The following is an 18,823-nucleotide window of genomic DNA, read 5'->3' as shown; positions in this document are numbered from 1 at the left end:
AGAATGAGATCACGGAAATCGTTGAAGGGAATCTGTTGTGTCAACTGTTTCATTCGCAGTCATTCTTCACCGGAGGCACCAGCACGCTCGCTGCTCTAATGAAACCATCCATGTATTCTATCCTTCATTCCACCGGAGTCTGTGTAAAGTGCCAATCAGATTTCAGTGGTTTGAAGAGTAAGACACATGGAATTTGTCATCTGGAGAGAGCTTTCCAAATAAAATATAGTCAAATTATGGAGGGTTTTAATGGTTGCAACTTTTACAATAAAAGTGAATGTTGCTCTTTGACAAATACGCCAACTTTATTCTTTGGACTGTAATATCCTTTGAAGTCAACCTGGTGTCGAATACAACAGTTCTGCACAAGCACAGAAAGAAGACTTCTCCTCTACCTCCTCACCTGCATTGCGACAGCAGTTGAACTGTGCTCCACTGATTGCATTGTTAGAGTTATTGCACGATCACAGAGTGGTGGCAGCCCCACTTTATGTCTTTTGGGCTGTCATTCACAAAGGTTGTTAAGTCCTCACCCTGTCTTACTGCCCTTGCTTCTCTAAGACATTGCAATTACGTAATCACTCCTAAATTCCCACATTGCCACATCCACAGCAAACTTTTCAGGACTTGTGCCCAGACTTGCTGTGTCCCTTAGGTCTGCTCTTCTTGTAAGTGCACCCACAGAAATCAGATACACATTGTCAGGATAGTATTGAGTAATTCAGTATTGAATAATGAACATCTTTTTCATCTTTTCTTCTCCAAAGAATGTGGTTTTCCCATCAGGTTTTTAAACAATTCTCTGTGGAACAATTAACCTGCCTCATTAGTGCGGGACATTTCCCAGATTCTATTCAAAGCTTTAATTATAGCTAAATGGGCATCTGGAAGTCATTTGACAGCTACTGAGTCACCCAGCTATAATTCTTCCACCCAATTAAGATGGAGAGAATGTAACAAATAAACAAGCAAAGCAACATAGTGCCAGATCTGCAGGGATTCATACAGACCTGTATTGAGTAACAATGTTGTTATGACAGATTCCCTCCTTAGTTATTGAGGCAATAGTTTCCCGCTGCCCACAGGTGCATCATCTCATCCAGAGCCACAGGTGCTAAGTTCCCATCACTTATTACACAACATTTCTGAGAAATTTCATAAACAGGGTATATTAATAAAAATAAACATTGTCATTATTATGAATTTGCAACCACTCAGAGAACTACAGATGAAAGAAGAGTCCTTCCTATCACAGACATTATTTATCAGAGATATAAAAAGACAGAATAACCCATACATGACCCAGACTTTAGAAAAATTCAGCCCTCATTATCCTGGATTTCTCGACTCTCCTGTGAGAAATAAGCCGTCCAAGCAGGCCTCACATAGTAGAGAGACTCGTGGCTTTCTCCTGAATAGGCTTCTCCTGCACTGCACACCTCAGCCTGCCATTCACCTTCCTGTTAGACACAATGATGACAACAGGGCTCAGTGCTGCATAGAGTGAGGAGAAGAATATGCGCAGGTCAGAGATCAGCGAGGAGCTCATGGTCGTCTTCACAGTGAGAGTGTACACCCAGAGCCCATTATCTACCCCGTAGAGAACCACATACAAGGTCACGAGTGCTACCACAGCTTTGGCAGCTCTTTGTTCAGCCCCACCACTTCCTGCACCACCACCGCTGCTGCTGTTGCTGCGGAGTCCCTTCACCTGCTGGCTGTGCTTGTAAAGAAAGACCAGGATGATCAGACTGGCTAGAGTCATGAGGGCCATGGGCACCACATCTCTGCCCACCTGGGCTGCCCCGTTTGCCTCTTTGGACAGCTTTGAAGGAAAGTGAACATAGCAGAACTGCACATTGATGCCATGGTTTATCAGGCTTGAGTCATTCTGAGTGCCGAAGGAGAAAAGTATGCCTGCTGAGCTCATGCAGGTGTTGAGGAGCCAGAGGAAAAGGAACACAAAGCCCAAATAGTGGGCTACCAAGGTGCGAACAGAGGCCCAGCGTGATCCTGGAGGGGCAATGCTCAGGCACTGGTAGGCACTCAGGATGAAGGTGAGCCAGATTGAGAGGGAACGAGATGTTCTGTAGACAAAGATCACAGCTTTGCAGCCTAAGTCTCCGAAGATGCTGGCCAGGCGGAAGGAGGCCACGGTCTCCAGTAGACAGCGAACACCCACCACCAGCAAGTTGGCACAGGCCAGATGCAAGACAATGGCGTCCGCAGGGAGGAGCCGGTTCTCCTGGTGCAGCAAGAGGATGAATGCCAGGATGACGGCAACATTACCTGGGACTCCCACCACAGTGAGGGACAGATATAGCATCCCACGGACAAACTCGTCCGATTGCATTCCTGCAAAAAACGAAAAGAATGCAAGGCAACTATAGCAATTAAATAAACGTTGTAATGTCTTTCCGATTGTTAAATAATTCCTATTATTCAAAATGATATCAGAAGCATCACAGCCGACGTTCACACTCCTACCTGAAAACAGTCAAAGCGAACAAGGTCTAAAGTGGACCTTGTACCTGAGCCCTCTCTCCTGAAGTAGTCAGGCTGTTTCTGTTCTTATACATGCAGTTAGCACTTGTTGAATCTGTTTTTTATGGTCCATTGACTTTGTTTCCCCCGACCTCCAATTACTTGAGATCAGTTCAGGTGACTGCCTCTGTCCCCTCAATGGATTTCAGACTGACAGTGTAACACAGAGAAAGCTGGGTTTGAATTAATTTACAGGGTACAAACATCAAACCAGTGTACAGAGAAAGCGTGTTAATGAGGAGATGATATCTATTAGCCTCATGTTTATACTCAAAAAAGATTAAAACAATTACTCAGTGTCACTGCTGTACTGATTGGAGACTAATGAATACCTTTTGTAATTACCGCTTCTATATTTAGATTTCCTTATAAGAGGCTTCATGTTACTTTTACAATCGGTTGTAAAAGCCACTACCTATTAAAGAGGCCTTGTGCTGGTTAGTCAGATACCAACTCCACAGTGTCCTCCAGTGGAGAAAGTTGAAACAAAGTAAAAACCGAAGGACGTTCCACTCAGTCTGCACAATAGATCACCTGTCATGGCATTTGTAGAGCGTGACATAGCATCCAATTTATGATTGTGTTTTTCATCCAAAGCAATAAAAGTTCTTAAAATGGAAATTAAACCTAAACTGAAAGGATGTTGTAAGGGCAAATCAGTGTGGGTGGACTACATGATTTAGCGCCAGGGACTTGGTAATGAATATTAAGCCCAAGTACATGATGAGACATGTCCTCCACTGAAATTAAATGAGAAAATGCCTCAGTATCACCATTAATGAGATTATATTTGTAAAATAACCTTATTGCACTCTTGCACTAGAGGAATTGATAGTGTTGAGTTAGTTTATTAATATTTAATTCAGTGGTGCAATATTATTACTTGCAATTTATTCACAAATTTGAGGTACTCAATTGTTTCCATTTTACTCTACTTCATACTTTGCCTCGAGAACATTTCAAGGGGAAATATTGCAGTTTTTCTCCTATTTCAAATAACTGTAGTTACTAGTTAGGAGTTGCTTTACAAATTAAAATTCAACAAACAAAAAAAAAATTTTTTTTTTTTCTAAAATATGCAGCTGAAATTAACTTCACCTCACTGAACTGCAACAGTAAAATAATACAACACATCAGTAACAATAATCAGTGATATCATAGATATGGTAATAGGGGGTCACATGGTCTCCATGTACTTGAAATACATTTTGTTAATGTTATCTACATTGTTTTGCTTAGAAATCATTTGTAGTTCAGCACTTTTACTTACAATAGAATATTTTCACTGTGTGATATTGCCATGTCTACTTAAAGAACCTGAGGCATCCATCCATCCATTTTCTATACCGCTTATCTGTCAGGGTCGCGGGGGAGCTGGAGCCTATCCCAGCTGACTACGGGCGAGAGGCAGGGTACACCCTGGACTGGTCGCCAGTCAATCGCACACAAAGACAAACAACCACACACACTCTCACACCTAGGGGCAATGTAGAGTAGCCAATTAAGCTAAAGTGCATGTTTTTGGGATTGTGGGAGGAAACCAGAGAACCTGGAGAAAACCCACGCAGGCACAGGGAGAACACGCAAACCACATAGAAGGGCCCAGACCGGGATTCGAACCTGGAACCCTCTTGCTATGAGGCGACAGTGCTAACCACTGCACCACCGTGCTGCCCTCCTCAACATCCATAGTTTACTTATACAATTTAGAACACTTTGAACTTCATGCTTAATTGTTCTTGGAGGAAAATTTGTCTTGCAGCCTGGTGACACACAGGTACATAAAAGTTGGGGGGGAAAAAAACAATAAAACATATCTTATAGAAAACAGGCAAAACTCCATTTGTGTAATTAAACTGATGAATGACCTCTGTAGATTTGATGTGGATTGAAAACACATTTTAAGATCAGTTTGACTTTTTGACTGAGCATTATAAGCAGATATTAGAAAAGATAAGAAGTGTGTTCATGGTTCATTGACCATAGAATCAAGTAAAATCTAAGGTCATTGGAGGTCAGTATTGCTCCCTTTTTCCTAAATCCAAATAAGGAGTCTAAGGCCCATCAATATCAGACAGGAGACTGCTAAGCCAAAAGCCTCTTAAACCACATATTTGCTGTGGGACAGATTAACCAGCACAGTGAGGGGTGTACTGAATATTCCCTCTTCAGCAACCAAAGCTGTTGCCCTCACCAGCATACTTAAAGGTGCAAAAGGTTAAAAAGTGCCATATCTTTGAGCAAACTTGAGTTGTATGCAAACAGTCAACTTAGACACTTGAGAAGTGACCTGATTAATGACAATACAGTGCATGATGATGCAAGAAAGGCAGTCAGAAGATAAATTGTGTATTACAAAGGATTGCTTTCATTTGTCATAATATCAACAGTATGAAAATGTCTAAGTTTCATTTCAGTAGAGCAGCTGTTATTATAGTAAAGTCTTTTGTACATGTAAAATCATTAATCATCAAAAAAAATGATAAACTCCAAGATGTTGTGCATATAGTTATTTATATGAGCAGTATTATACAATATGTAATATATATTATTTATTTTCTATTATTGTAACAATATAAGTTAATGTAAAATAAAGACTGGATTATGGCAAAGGGGGAAAAAAATAACATCCGCCGTAAACAATAAAATCAAATCTCAAAAAGTAAAGATTTTTAAAGTTGCAATGCAGCATATGCATGATACAGTCCTCTGAGAAGGACATGCTTGAACTTGCCATTTTAATTAGCTCTCTGAACATGTAAACATGTAAAATAACACTTCTGATGATGCTTTTTTCCAAAGCCTACTCCCAGGAGACAACCAGTCTCTCAAACAACACTGTTTCAGCACACAGACCCTATCTGAATTTTGCAACTGAGAAAACAGTAATATAGAACTGAGCAATAGGTTAGAACGCTTTTTATGTCTGCAGTTTGTGTGCATACTGGTGGAAAGTGTATTACAAACATCTTTTGTAGCTTATGTCAGTGCTGAGAGCTAAGAACATAATTGAATAATGTCTGATTGTCCCTACGCCCCCAATTAGTACAAACATGCATTGTTATATGGTTAATTGTCTTGCTCCTCTGTGTCTTTTACTGCACTCCCAGGACATGAAGGAGGAAGGGAACACAAGCAAAAGCACAGCTGTGCATCTAAAAGCCTCTTGATGGATCATTCAAGGCATCATGAGGCTGCTTCTGCATCAACAATAAGCGCACGTTCTTGTCTCCACAGGGATTGTTTAACTCGATTTTTTGTCCACAGGGAAATATCATTATAATATTTCAGAAGATTGACTTTCAGTCTTTCTGTCTATAGAAACTGACAACCTACACGTGGGATTTAAGTACAGGAGGATGCCACTCAAGTTAATAATTCACATAAGATTTCACATATGTTATTCATGTGACCTAAGGCAGTTCAGTTACTTTTTATGATTTTAAACAATTTCCCAACATTAAAGTGTAAAAACAATCTGGAATGCTGTCTTCATGTACAGTCTGAAGCACCTTTGCTCATATTGAAAAAAGCAATGGTGATTTGCAGATTTATGCCATATTTGTTTGAAGTTTGATATCAAGCTTGTGCTCCCATATTTGATTTCCATCTGCACTCATCTTTCCGGGCTATTTATTTATTGTGAAGAAAATTAGGAAGTTACATTAAAACTTAAAGAAGATTCATATTTTTTGAGTCCATCCTAAAACAATAGTTACGTCCCTAGCTGTAATCATTCTTCCTGTTCATACTGACCTCTGCATGATTCATCACATGACATGATGGGACTGACAAAATCCACTCTCCCTGTTCTGTGCAAAGAAACATTCCAAAGTTTATCTTAAGTTAATATGATTCTTCAGCAGACTGAGATAGACAAATCAAGTGGAGACAGAAAATCCAAGTCTTTTGATTTTTTTTAATTCTTCTGCTGTGGCTCAGCGAGGAAACTCGTCTTGGGAAACACAAAGAAGGAAATTTGATCTGTAAAGGCTAACTTTGGAACACCAGTTTCATTTGTCTAACTCAGAGTGGTGAAGCCTCTAATCGAATTCAAATAAACTTTGGAATACATTTTTTTGGACAGAACTGGACTGTGAGTTTTGTTCTCCATTGCTTCCACTTCCTCACAGACAGAATGTACAGGACAGCAAGCAAAAACTGTTTCGACCTTCATATGAGTACCTGACTATTGCTGAAAGACTTAAAAAGTTGTCGGTATCCCTCAGTGGTACTACAGTCCCTTTGCAATGCTTACCCTCTGAGACCATCTGAGTCATATTTAGTTTGTTGCTTTAATTCGCTAAGCTGTAATGTTGGCCAGTGATCCCAAGGGGTACAATGACTATAAATTGTAATTACACAGGCTACTAAACAGATAATGCATATCAGCTTCTACTTTTAATCTGCAACTTCAGGTGAGCACCATTTTCACTGAAAGACTTTCAAAATATTGCATGATTAGACGCAGGCTATATGGTTATACTGGGTTTCTATCAAACTTTATGCAACCAAACTTGGAAAATGTTTCTTGTGTGCAGTGTGTTTTCATAACAGATTTGATTTTCTGTCTTGTTTGCAAATCATGAAGGGTGCAGGTCTTGGTGTCATGGATCTGTGTGTGACCATAAAGGGGGTCTCCTTCCTCTTGCAAACAGGTATGGGCATCTTGGGGAACACAGTGGTGCTGCTGGCATATGGCCACATTATTTATAATGAGCCCAAGATCCTTCCTGTGGACATGATCCTATGCCACCTGGCCTTCGCTAACCTGATGCTGCTACTGACACGCTGCGTCCCCCAGACTATGACTGTATTTGGGCTGAGGGACCTGCTGAATGATCCTGGCTGTAAGGTGGTGATCTATGCCTACCGCATTGGCCGGGCTTTGTCAGTCTGCATCACCTGCATGCTCAGTGTGTTTCAGGCTGTGACCATTGCCCCAGCTGGGCCCCATTTGACCAAGTTGAAGTCTGCACTTCCCTCCCTTGTCCTCCCCACCTTTGCAGGACTGTGGCTCCTTAATATGGCCATATGCATTGCAGCCCCTTTCTTCTCTATGGCTCCACGAAATGGCACTGTCCCTGCCTTCACCCTCAACCTGGGCTTCTGTCATGTGGACTTCAGAGACAATTTGTCTTATGTGATCAATGGAGTGGCTGTCTCTGGGAGGGATTTTGCCTTTGTTGCTCTGATGGTGGGCTCAAGTGGTTACATTCTGCTGCTTCTCCACCGCCACAGCCACCAGGTGAGAGGGATCCGTCGCTCACAAGGTGGTGGGGCAGAGACCAGGGCGGCCAAAACAGTTGTCACTTTGGTGGTTCTGTACGTGGTCTTCTTCGGGATTGATAACGTGATCTGGATTTACATGCTGACGGTGGCAAAGGTGTCACCAGTGGTGGCTGACATGAGGGTGTTCTTCTCCTCCTGCTATGCTTCTCTCAGCCCATATTTCATCATTTCCTCCAACAAGAAGGTCAAAGCGAAGATCGTGTGTGCAGCTGAGCAAGACCAACCGTCAGCAGACAAACAGGAGTCGAGTGACAAATGACTCCTTCTCTGTCTTCACAGGCAGTCGACTGACAGCTGAGTTATTATTTGAAACACTGGAGCACACATAATGGTCATTTCACTAAACAGCGGACCATTAGAGAGTAGCACTAGACAGTAGTGTGTTGCTCTGGCGTTAAAGGGTTTTTTCTTATATGTATATATTTGTATAAAAATCAGAAATATACTGCATCTGTCTGCATCTGCAATGTGTAATGTTTCATTTTGTCAAAAAAATATTTACATTATCAACATTAGAGATGAAAAATTAAAGGTTATTAATCTGTAAATTAATCCACATCTGTTTTGAGAATTAATGAATCGTTTAAGTCATTCTTTGAGGAAATATGCCAAACCTCCCCTCTTTTCAGCTTCTCAGTTGTCATGATTTGCTGTTTTTTTTTGGACTGCTGTGATCATAAACTGATTGTCTACCACCAGGAAGAACACCAAGGTTACGCCCCCCGTATTGTTTCAGGGAATTTGATTGTCTTGAGACAAACTGGAAATAACGAAGCAATTCTTCTATCCACCATAATTATGGACTTGAAGGGGGGTATTTCTAAAATCTCTGATATCTATCTCATAAATTGAACAATTAATTGAAAAAATGGCAGTATAATCAACAATTAAAATTGTTATTTGTAGCTCTAATCATCATTATTTTAGATACATTTCTATGTCTCGCGCTCTCTTTTGCTGCGCTCTGATTGGTTGAAATGTTAGGAATACCTTAGGAAAAACGGCCTTGGAGAATATTTTTCCCTTATATTACCTCTCAGGAATCACTTTGCCTCTACTAGTGTGCGATAAGCTTCAGCACTCACACAGGTCTTTGACAAACTGTAGGGTACAACCTTGGATTTTAACGTTTGATCAATAGAGTGGTAATTTTAGTTATTTTCAGGCAACATTACCGACAAAAAAAGCTATATTTAGACTTTTTGAGCGGCGGAATTGCGCCTGAGAGCCATAGATTAGGGGGAAAAAAATCCCATATGAGCACAACAAACCCCGGAAAAGGGAAGCGGAAGGCTGAGCCAAATGTTAAACAAGTGAAGTTGGCGAAGTATCTGAATACCTGAAATAAACCTATCAATAACTAGATATGGGCACAGGAAGGAAACAGTTTATAAATCTAATATCCACCAGTCATTAATCGCGTCGAAAAATGGCAGTCGATGGAAAGCGTGTAGGCAGTAGTTAGCTCAGCCTGACAACAAGACGCCACAACGCCCCTGAAAATGATGACAAAGTATTTCACGACCAGTTTGTGATGATTACCAAAGGTGTTTTCCACTTTGTACTAGACCGACCCGTGGTGTTTTATTTCAGGTGAGTTGCGCTGGCCTCTTGCTAACCTACCGCTGTTGTACGCTAGCATTTACTTGCTTACAACGACGTATACGTCAGCAGATTACTTCATACCTTAACTAGAACTTCGTGTACAGTAGACTTTATACTCATCTTCCTTTGTTAACTATTGTTGTTCGTGGTGTTGCTGTAGTGTCAGGTTCAGTGTGTCTGTATCCTTTCTTTGTTTAGAGAACAAATCTGGATCTGTGCCCAGTCCTCTCTCTTTCCTGAGCTCTCTGTGAAATGACCTGACTCCACTTCACTGGTTCCAGCAGCTCACGACAATGGCCAGAATAGCCTGGTATCAAGAGAAGGCAAGTCAAATATTTTGCCACCTCCAAAGTACACATTTGTACTGTACACATGTACCCAGTAACCCAATTTCCGTGTGGGCGATATGGGCTCAGGTATGGGCTTGTCTTCCCGAGGATGTGCGGTTAATAATTATTTTTTTTGTTTTTTATGGAAAAAAAGGATGCTATTGCACGTTTATGAAGTTTTATGTGTGTTAAGTTGATTTATTAATTTATTACATTGGTTTATTTCACAGAGGCACGGCCCACTGACCTCTTTGTAGTTGTTTTTCCCCTTTTACCTTTCCTGGTTTTGGATGACTGTGTACAAATCAAGTGAAGTTGGTCAAAATAAATACAACATCCTGTTCAACAGGTGGCCAAATGTGGAGTGATGTATGGTAGTATTGCTCAGCTGGTCAGGCCTCAAGAGTGTCATCAGCATAAAATTGTGATTTGCAGTAATTTTTCAGTTTATATTACGAGCCCAGCAGCGTTTCATCTGATTTGTAAAAAAGTGCCAAGAAAATCTTATTCCCAGCTGTTTAATTCATGTGTGTTTCAGTTTTATTCATTTTAAATGCATTCATTTAGGACTGATCCACTTTATCCAAAGCAGTTTTTGCATCCATATACCTCTGTGCATTTAAGTCATTCAGTAATGACAGTTTAACTAAGGGCCACAAATCCTTAGTAGATAACCTACATAGTCACTGATATGAAGGAAAAGAATGATGAAAGTTATGTTGTTACAGATCGGGGCCTATGATCAGCAAGTCTGGGAGAAATCTCTGGAGCAGACCGATCTAAATGTAAGACACCTGTAACTCTCTGTAAAGAAATACATGTTTATGAGTTTATGTGCATTGCCAATTAATCATAAACACCATATGCCATTCATCTAGGGTTTGGACAGCAAGCCAAAGAAGACAGGTCACATCAAGCCAGACCTCATCGATGTTGACTTAGTACGAGGTGAGGCTCAATAAAGAGTAGCTCTCCAGCTGTTGTTAGTTTGATAACACACACGTGTAACACATAACCTGTGTCGTTTCTGGCTGTTTTCTGCTGCTTGTTTCACTGCTCATGTGTTGTGTTCTTGTAACTTAAGTTAAATGACTTGTTTTATTTTGTCTTGCTTTAACAATTTTAATGATAGTTTAGTAACAAATAGCAACAAAATAAACAGTACTTTGCACAGCTGAGCGATATGGCCGTATGTGTCATGGTTTCGATCCCCCTCAGGATCAACATTCAGCAAAGCCAAACCAGAGAGTCCTTGGACAGCTCTTACTCGGAAAGGTCTGGTCAGAGTGCTGCTGTTTCCGTTCTTCTTCCAGTGGTGGATCCAGGTGACTTCCAAGTGCATCTCCTCCTGTATCCTCATGCTGTACTTCATGCAAGGTAAGCTCAGCCTTTCTAATCTAAGTTCTACTCATACGGGGGCTGTGATTTTCCAGGAAAACCACTCTACATTTGAAAATGAATTTACATATTGACAGGAATCAGGTTACAAGTAACAGACTACACATTTTAAAGTGACTTTTGAGTTTTGAAAGAATAGTAATCCAATTATTTCCCTCTCCTGTAATACATTAGCTGTCATTCATGCACTTTAAGATCCACAGAGAAGGAGAATATATTAAGTCACTGTTAACAGCCCCTCTGACAACAAATCCTCCACTGGAGACCAAAACATGTAAATTACGCCAAGACAATGTATGAAGGGAGAAACCCACAAACTGTATTTTTGATAAAATTAACCATACTCAAGGTTTAAAAGAAATCAAACCAAAAGGGGTTAGAGATCCCAGCCATAAAAAATAAAATCCATTTGGGCAGCCACCCAGCTCACTCCCTAACCTACCTAAAGAAGAGAATCTAACCCAAACCAAACCAAAATAACATACTAACTAAAAAACCCAACACTTTAAGGCATGCTGCGGGAAAAAAACTTGAGGAGAAAATAGACAGAGGACAACAAAACAATCCCTCAACTATTCTGCCGACTGTCTGTCTCAGTGTGTGTATCTCAGTCCTGTCCTACCCTCCTCCCTTTTCCTCTGACGGGTAAATGCTTTGGTGCTCCACTCACCAGAGAAGACGGGTAGAGATGGGAAGAGATTGAGAGAGAAAACACACGCTCACGCAGTGTGCCATTCTGTATATAGTCCCACAGAACACTATAATAAATTAACAAACACAACCTGCACATGGGCTCATGGTATGTACAGAATCAGTATCTCACTTTGTCAAAATTTACATTTAATTATGTGCAAGGATAAACATGTATCCCATCACACCTGCGCAACACGGAAGAGCCTCATTAGTAAGCATGAATTCTTTTATAATGGCTCCCCTAAGAGACCGTTTTGTTTGTTGTTGCCAAATGTTTTGCTCCCCTCAGTGGCAGCAGTGGTATTGTACTTGGAGGTCCCTGAGGCGAGTGCCAACGAGGTGTTTGGGCCCATGTGTCTGCTGCTGCTGCTGGGTACCGTGCACTGCCAGATTGTGTCGACTGAGTCCAACCGGTGGCCCTCGGGCAGTCCAGCTGCCAGCTGCACCACCAGCCCTGCCCGCAGAAGGAGGTGGTTTTCTCATTGTTAGGCACCGCACACTCATTTGCCTTTACTAACACACACTCACCTCAAACTCCTGCATCATGCACACAAATAAGCCCAAAGATCTTTAATCAACCTGAAGTTATTCGAAGCACTAAAGCCTCTCTGATTCTCTCAATAATTCTCTGACTGGTTTCAGCTCATTTTGTAATCCCTGCTTCACCTACAATCTTTTGTCTTTGACTGTTATTTTTATTCTGCCTCTTGCAGGCCAAGAAAAGGCAGGGGACTGAAAAAATCAGAAGAAAAGAATGACAGCGGGGACACAGAGCAGCAGGGGTCCTGGCAGTTTGAAGAAAGCCAGCGATTATACAGGAACGATGAGAGGGTACAGTCACAGTCATCTCGCTTGACAATATCAGTACTGTGATGTGAAGCAAAGAAGGAACTAGCTTATGTCAGTAGTGAAAGTCATTTTTAGATGGTATCAAAATATTAAAGTTTAACAAAGATAAGCTCTACTCGTTTAAGTGTGTATTTTTTTTATGTTGGATCACAGTCCTATCGTCTTTGGCTTTCGTTTTGAAGTGCGTTTTTATAGATGTAGGTGTGTCTTGTTATTCTCTCACAGGGCAAAAGAAAGTCAGGATTTGGGGCATCTGACGAGCTTTCCAGTGAGGAAGAGGAGGGCGTTCAGCCGATGGAAGTCATTCGTCCAGTACCTCATCAAGAGACACACCCTGCTGCAACTTGGCCGACATCTGCACCAGCGTTTTCTGTTAGGAAGAGAAATCTGAAGTCTAACTCCAAAGCGACTTTAAGACCTCAGGTAAACCTTGTCGTAACATGGACGGTAATAAAGCAGAATTTAGATATGTACTTTATGGAAGTGATTTGACTAGATCAACTCTTTATGTACTGAAAACAGGAAGGGAGCGGGGCTTCTATGAAAGCAAAGCCTCGAGAGGTGGAGCGCCTCAGGCCGAACGTCGGCTCCCGTCCTACCTCCGACACTGACGACACGATGTGGGAGGAGCTTCTCCAGGGACCTGACTCCGCCTCGTCAGGGAGCAGTGACAGCGAGGGAAACGGGAGGTACAACGCTGGCATGGCGCTCCCGCAAACCACGACTCTGAGCAGTGATGATGAGAGCCTGCAGCAGGGAATCACCGGAGTAAGAGAAATCTTCGCCTCATCATGGCTTAAAGAGTTTCACTCCGATATAACCATCCCAACCATTTAGCATGCACCCTTTGCAGAACTCCATGCTACTTTTGGTAGACATCAGACACCATCAGTAAACTGTGTTTGATTTATTGGGTTTCATTTCAGAACCAGCTGTCATGGCTGCAGGCATGTCACCCAGCCAAGGACCGTGTCAGCGCCATAATATGGGAGCAGGGCGAGTGTAAGAAAGCAGACATGTCAGTGTTGGAGATCAGTGGGATCATCCTCACGCGGGTACACATTGTCTTCTTTATGTTGGTATTAATGCTTCTGCTAAAGGATGTTCCAAAGCCGAAATAGCATGTCTTGCATAATTCAGGTGTCAAACATTTAGACTTGTTTTTCCAGTTTATCTGCTGCACATTCACATTTATAGTACAGCAGTGAAAGTGTTATGATTATAAGTAGAGCCATCTTCAGTCATGAAATGAAGTAGCAAATAAAAATCATAATTAACATTTTACATGATTACCGAGATGCCCGAATGTGATATTCTTACTGCTTTGAACATTCAGTTGTCACACATGCATAATCACTCGTAGACAATTGCAAAATCACGCACAGGCTGTGTTCATTTAACATCATGATGACTGAAAAATTGTAGTTTAAAAATATTGCATTAACTCAGCTATCTCTCTCTTTTTTTTGTCGCTCTCAGGTGAAGTTGGTGGAGCAGGGTGTGGGTTACCTTGTGCTTGGTGGTCTGATGACTGCCACCTTGGCGCTGCTTCCCTTTGGTTTCCGTATGGCCCAACATCTGGAGGTGTCGAGCCTCAGCTCCCTGTCCCTGACAGAGCTGGCAGAAATGGCGGTGGGGCCACCTGATGCCCAGGCCTACGCATTTTTCTTCATCACAGCAGTGCAAAGAGTCTGCCTGACCGGACTCTTCTTCTTCATGATGTGTGTGGCCGAGAGAACGTACAAACAGGTGAGCCGTGACTTTGTATTGTTTGACGTTTGCCCTTTATGTACAATTATGTTTTTTCTATGTGTGTAGTTAAGTACTAACAACAATAAGTACAGTTTTTACTTTCCTATAATTTTGCTACTTTACATTAAAACAGCTTCTGTTTTCACCCACTGATACGGCCTCATGCAGTTTGCATCAAACATATTTTTTCATCGATATCTCCAATAAACCTCCAGAAATCTCTTGCCTCATGACCACCACATTTGGAAGTTTTTCATATTGTTAAAATGTAAACTGCTAATAGCTTGGCATGATTTGGCATGACTTTTCATTGACCAAATTATCGAAATTAAAAAAAAAACAGCTTCGTAATCTGTTCCAGTGCAATAATACACTTCCTGTTTGCATCCCCTAAAGGATTATGGGGACTGTTCCTATCAGTATTACTCTAAATAGAAGTAAGAAATAGGAGTGAGAGTGACAAAATCCATTAATATGATCTTTTCTCCGTTAGCATGACCAGTACATTTATTTACATTATTAGGACTGAGAACGTCCGATAAATGTGGTTCTCCGATCCCTAAAGCAGCGACACTCATGTCAGTTCATGTTCAGATATCGTTCTGTCTTGAAAATCTGTGGAGTCACTCTGGCTAGACAGCGAGCAAAAAAAAAATCTAGAGTTCAGTAACATTAGTCCTTGATTGTCAGAGATTTTTTGGTAAGATGTACTTAAATTAAACCAATTCACTCATGTTAGCTGGTCTTCCCTCTAGTTGCAGTTAAGATGTGATATGGACAGACGCACCGTGAAACCGAATCACCCCCTTGACTCTTTTCAGGACTGTTCAATCCTGTCAAGTGCTGTGCATCTCTGACAGTGTATGTCCATGTTTCTCCCCAACAGAGACTCTTATTTGCCAAATACTTCAGCCACCTCACTTCAGCTCGCAAGGCCAAGAAATCTGAGGTCCCTCATTTCAGGCTGAAGAAAGTACAGAACATAAAAATGTGGTTGTCACTACGCTCTTTTCTCAGGGTTTGTATTCTTCTGCTACTTTTGTTACTGTGCATTGTTTCACCACTGGAGGGTTGTCATGGACTTGTTTTCGTTTGCAGTGGTCCATCATTGACTTGCTTGTTTATTGCAGAGACGAGGGCCGCAGCGCTCGGTTGACGTCATTGTCTCCACTATCTTCCTGTTAGCGCTTTCCATTTCATTCATCATTTGTGCCCAGGTCAGTCATATCCGCTGGAACAGATCTGATATGTTTAGAGAACACAAATTTAATAACATTGTTCATAGTGTGAGTCTCGCTTTGAGATGAAGTAACAGCAAGGCCACAACAAAACATGTGATCATATTACCTAAGTGAAGATAAGACTTTAATGTCAGATTAGAAAGTATATCTTATAAGCTCTGCTTGATGCTTCCTCCCTTTCTCAGCTTCTGCACAGTCACAAGACATTCCTAGAGTCTCTGACAAACTGGGAGCTGATGGTGTGGGCCTCCTCCCTCATCCTCTTTCTGCTACGGCTGGCCACGCTGGGCTCAGAGACCAACTGCAAATACAGCAACTCCTCAGTGCTGCTCACTGAGCAGGTAAGGGCCAGCATCTGCATTTGATGTATATTATTTGATGCTTTATTGTGCAGTTTACTGTACGTAAAACTGTTTTTGGTTGCAGATCAATTTGTATCTCAAGATGGAGAAAAAGCCCAATAAGAAAGAGGAACTCAGTATAGTGAACAATGTTTTGAAACTAGCTACAAAACTGATGAAGGTAAGCAATGCAGTGTGTCTTTATCTGCATTATTTAACTTTGAAATATACTGCCTTCCATGAGCAGAGCTAAAACTTGGTGAAATATTGTACATGCTAGAATTTGAAGTATTTTAATCCAATCAAAGCATGATAAGTGTTAATTACGTGTTTCCTAGATCCTAAACTAAGTTTTTTGAGAATGAGAATTCACTGATACCGTGTCCCAAACCACTATTTCTAATCGATCAAAAACACCGGTTGAAAAAGATGGAATGCCATAGGATATTTATTTAAGTGACGATTAAAAGTGATTTCTCATCCTGTTAGCCGTGTAGTAAACAGCTGATACCACCACTGATACCTGATATTGGTTCATTGGTCCATTCATTGTTCAACAGTGGGTGCCCCCATGGCTTAGGAAGGCAGGGGATTAAGACATGATTTTCACTCATCTCTCTCCTGGCACCATCTAATATTCAGAAATGTATTCACCCTCTATATGTCACTTCAGATTGCCTCGAGACATCCCAAATAACTTTGTACTTGGAGGTATAAAATGAAACTCTGGCTTTGACCCTCTCCTTGCCTCAAGGTACAGACATCCATGTTATCATGTTCAAATAACATTGTATTCCCTTTGACCTCCCCCAGGAGCTGGACACTCCATTCAGACTGCTGGGACTGACCGTGAACCCTCTGATCTACAACATCACCAGAGTGGTCATTCTGTCTGCTGTGTCTGCTGTGGTCAGCGACCTCCTGGGCTTCAACATCAGAGTGAGAGGCTTTCTGCTAAACGTGAAAATTACAGCCTCTCGGCTTCTAATGCTGCAAGAAGACAGCACTATCCACCCTGTGAAAGCAGTCATATAATGTCATCTGTGGCTCCAGAGCCTTCTAAAGTTCCAGGGCCACAGCATGCTATTCCTACCTAACTGATATGCAAAACCTGCAGTGTGATTGGTTCTGCATACGGTAGATGTCTATTACCGTTTCCTGTGACGATCACAGGATAAAGAAATCCTGTACTTAAAAGCACTTGACTCCATCTAGCCAAGTAGCTTTGGTGCCTTCTTATTCTTATTGTATTGTCAGGTACTCTGTTGTCATGGAAAATCATGTCATGGAAAATTTTGAATCCAGTGATTTCCCTGCTTGATTAGGAGCTAAAGCTCATGTCATCTTGGTCACAGCCATATGGAAGGATAAGTTGACATCATGCAAAAAATACAAGATATAAGATGCTTTAGTGACAAGTTTCAGTGTGTCCATAATGAAGGCAGGAAAAGCAATAGTTTGATATGCATGCTTGCTTTCTTCGGGAAGGTCTGATCAAAAGGTCTAATGTATATGTAACAGCCTCCATCTGAGAAGTGTGTAAGTAGAGCCAGGAAGCTCTTACCATAAAGCTTACTATAAAGCCTGCAAGTGAGGGAAATGGCTAGCTTGCCTGTCTCCAGAGTTCAAAAATATATCTCCCAGAACCTCTACTTGACCACAACTTGTAGTTTTTACTTTGCTGTTTGTGTTTGGATTAAACTAAAGAGATGCTTCATGTGACTCAGTGGTCATTAGAGACGGAGGTAGATGTAATTTTGTAAAGTTAATAAGCGTCCTTTTCAAAATGCTGAAGATTGTTCGTATGATGAGGGTCAAGCTGCACTCAGATCTGCGCTTATCTACAAGTCTGTGGTGCTCTGTGAGATGTTTCTGAATTGCCAGTTTTCTTTCCTCTAATGAAGGTTTTATCTTTTCTGCTTAACTTCCAGCTGTGGAAAATCAAGTCGTAATGTGAAAACAGGAAACCACTAACAGTCGGACACTGGAGACCACAAACTCCCCTTGTCTGCTGCAGACAACATCTCATCTACAAAAAAGTGCAAACCTACTGACAGTTTAGTCTGTGCCTTCCAACTGAAACGTGTCTGTTGTGTTTCATCAGTCATTCACGAGCCTGAGGTGCTCTGGTGATGGCTCACACACCATTACTGGCGCCTCAGATGGTGTGGCAACACACAGATTCCATTAGCCACATCACTAACCCAGTGCCTAACCTTTGACCCTTGAATGTCCCTCAGTATGTGGATAAATATGGGGCAGGGGGGTTGAGGTCTGAGATCCTTTCAGGCTTCTGTGGCATCCAGATTTCATCATGTGTCTTGTACAGGTGTGTGGACACAGTGAAAATGTAAATGAGTTAAATGCAGGCAATTTAGTGCGTTTTTGTGGTCTTATTCGCTGGTGTTTCTCATCAATACAGTTAACTGTAAAACAAGCTATGTGCTGTTTGATGCCAGTCATCTAATGCCGTCAAATCAAAAAAGGTGACAAGCTGCATTAAAGGAATTGTCATAGGAGTCAACTCTTGCCCTTTTGTACTATTTAACGAGGGAACATTGTGATTGTAAGCGGGCTTTATTTATTTGGGGTTCTGTTTTAGCGCTAAAACTTGTGATGGTACCTGTAAGTCATGACTCTGACCACTATCTGCCCTTTGTATTGAGGACCATTGTTGAATAAATAAAAACTATGCAATATTATGCTTAAAAAATGTTTCACAGAGATAAATAAATGTTTGTTTGTTTGGTTTCTTTTTTTTTTCATCCATGGCTGCTGG

At 41.4% G+C, this 18,823-nt stretch overlaps 3 protein-coding genes across 3 annotated transcripts; 2 read left to right on the top strand and 1 right to left on the bottom strand.

The window, feature by feature from the left end:
• Window positions 1-1,096: 1,096 nt before the first annotated feature.
• LOC124055745 (olfactory receptor class A-like protein 1) lies at window positions 1,097-3,127 on the bottom strand. The gene has a single exon (XM_046382861.1). The coding sequence runs from the start codon at window positions 2,351-2,353 to the stop codon at window positions 1,382-1,384; it is 972 nt and encodes a 323-aa protein (XP_046238817.1). The 5' UTR covers window positions 2,354-3,127; the 3' UTR covers window positions 1,097-1,381.
• A 3,597-nt stretch (window positions 3,128-6,724) lies between these two features.
• LOC124057164 (olfactory receptor class A-like protein 1) lies at window positions 6,725-8,189 on the top strand. The gene has a single exon (XM_046385299.1). It carries the CDS (start codon window positions 7,130-7,132, stop codon window positions 8,093-8,095), a length of 966 nt encoding a protein of 321 aa, XP_046241255.1. The 5' UTR covers window positions 6,725-7,129; the 3' UTR covers window positions 8,096-8,189.
• A 902-nt stretch (window positions 8,190-9,091) lies between these two features.
• On the top strand, window positions 9,092-18,778 carry phtf1 (putative homeodomain transcription factor 1). Its single transcript, XM_046382787.1, has 17 exons — window positions 9,092-9,429; window positions 9,640-9,764; window positions 10,499-10,555; window positions 10,649-10,718; window positions 10,989-11,147; window positions 12,151-12,331; window positions 12,575-12,692; window positions 12,936-13,133; window positions 13,233-13,478; window positions 13,637-13,765; window positions 14,190-14,459; window positions 15,349-15,480; window positions 15,593-15,679; window positions 15,889-16,044; window positions 16,130-16,225; window positions 16,858-16,983; window positions 17,976-18,778. The coding sequence occupies exons 2-17, from the start codon at window positions 9,735-9,737 to the stop codon at window positions 17,994-17,996; spliced, it is 2,076 nt and encodes a 691-aa protein (XP_046238743.1). The 5' UTR covers window positions 9,092-9,429; window positions 9,640-9,734; the 3' UTR covers window positions 17,997-18,778.
• Window positions 18,779-18,823: the final 45 nt, after the last annotated feature.

Source organism: Scatophagus argus, chromosome 3 (genome assembly GCF_020382885.2).
Source record: "Scatophagus argus isolate fScaArg1 chromosome 3, fScaArg1.pri, whole genome shotgun sequence".
NCBI lineage: Eukaryota > Metazoa > Chordata > Actinopteri > Scatophagidae > Scatophagus > Scatophagus argus.
This window is presented reverse-complemented; position numbering and strand designations above follow the sequence as displayed.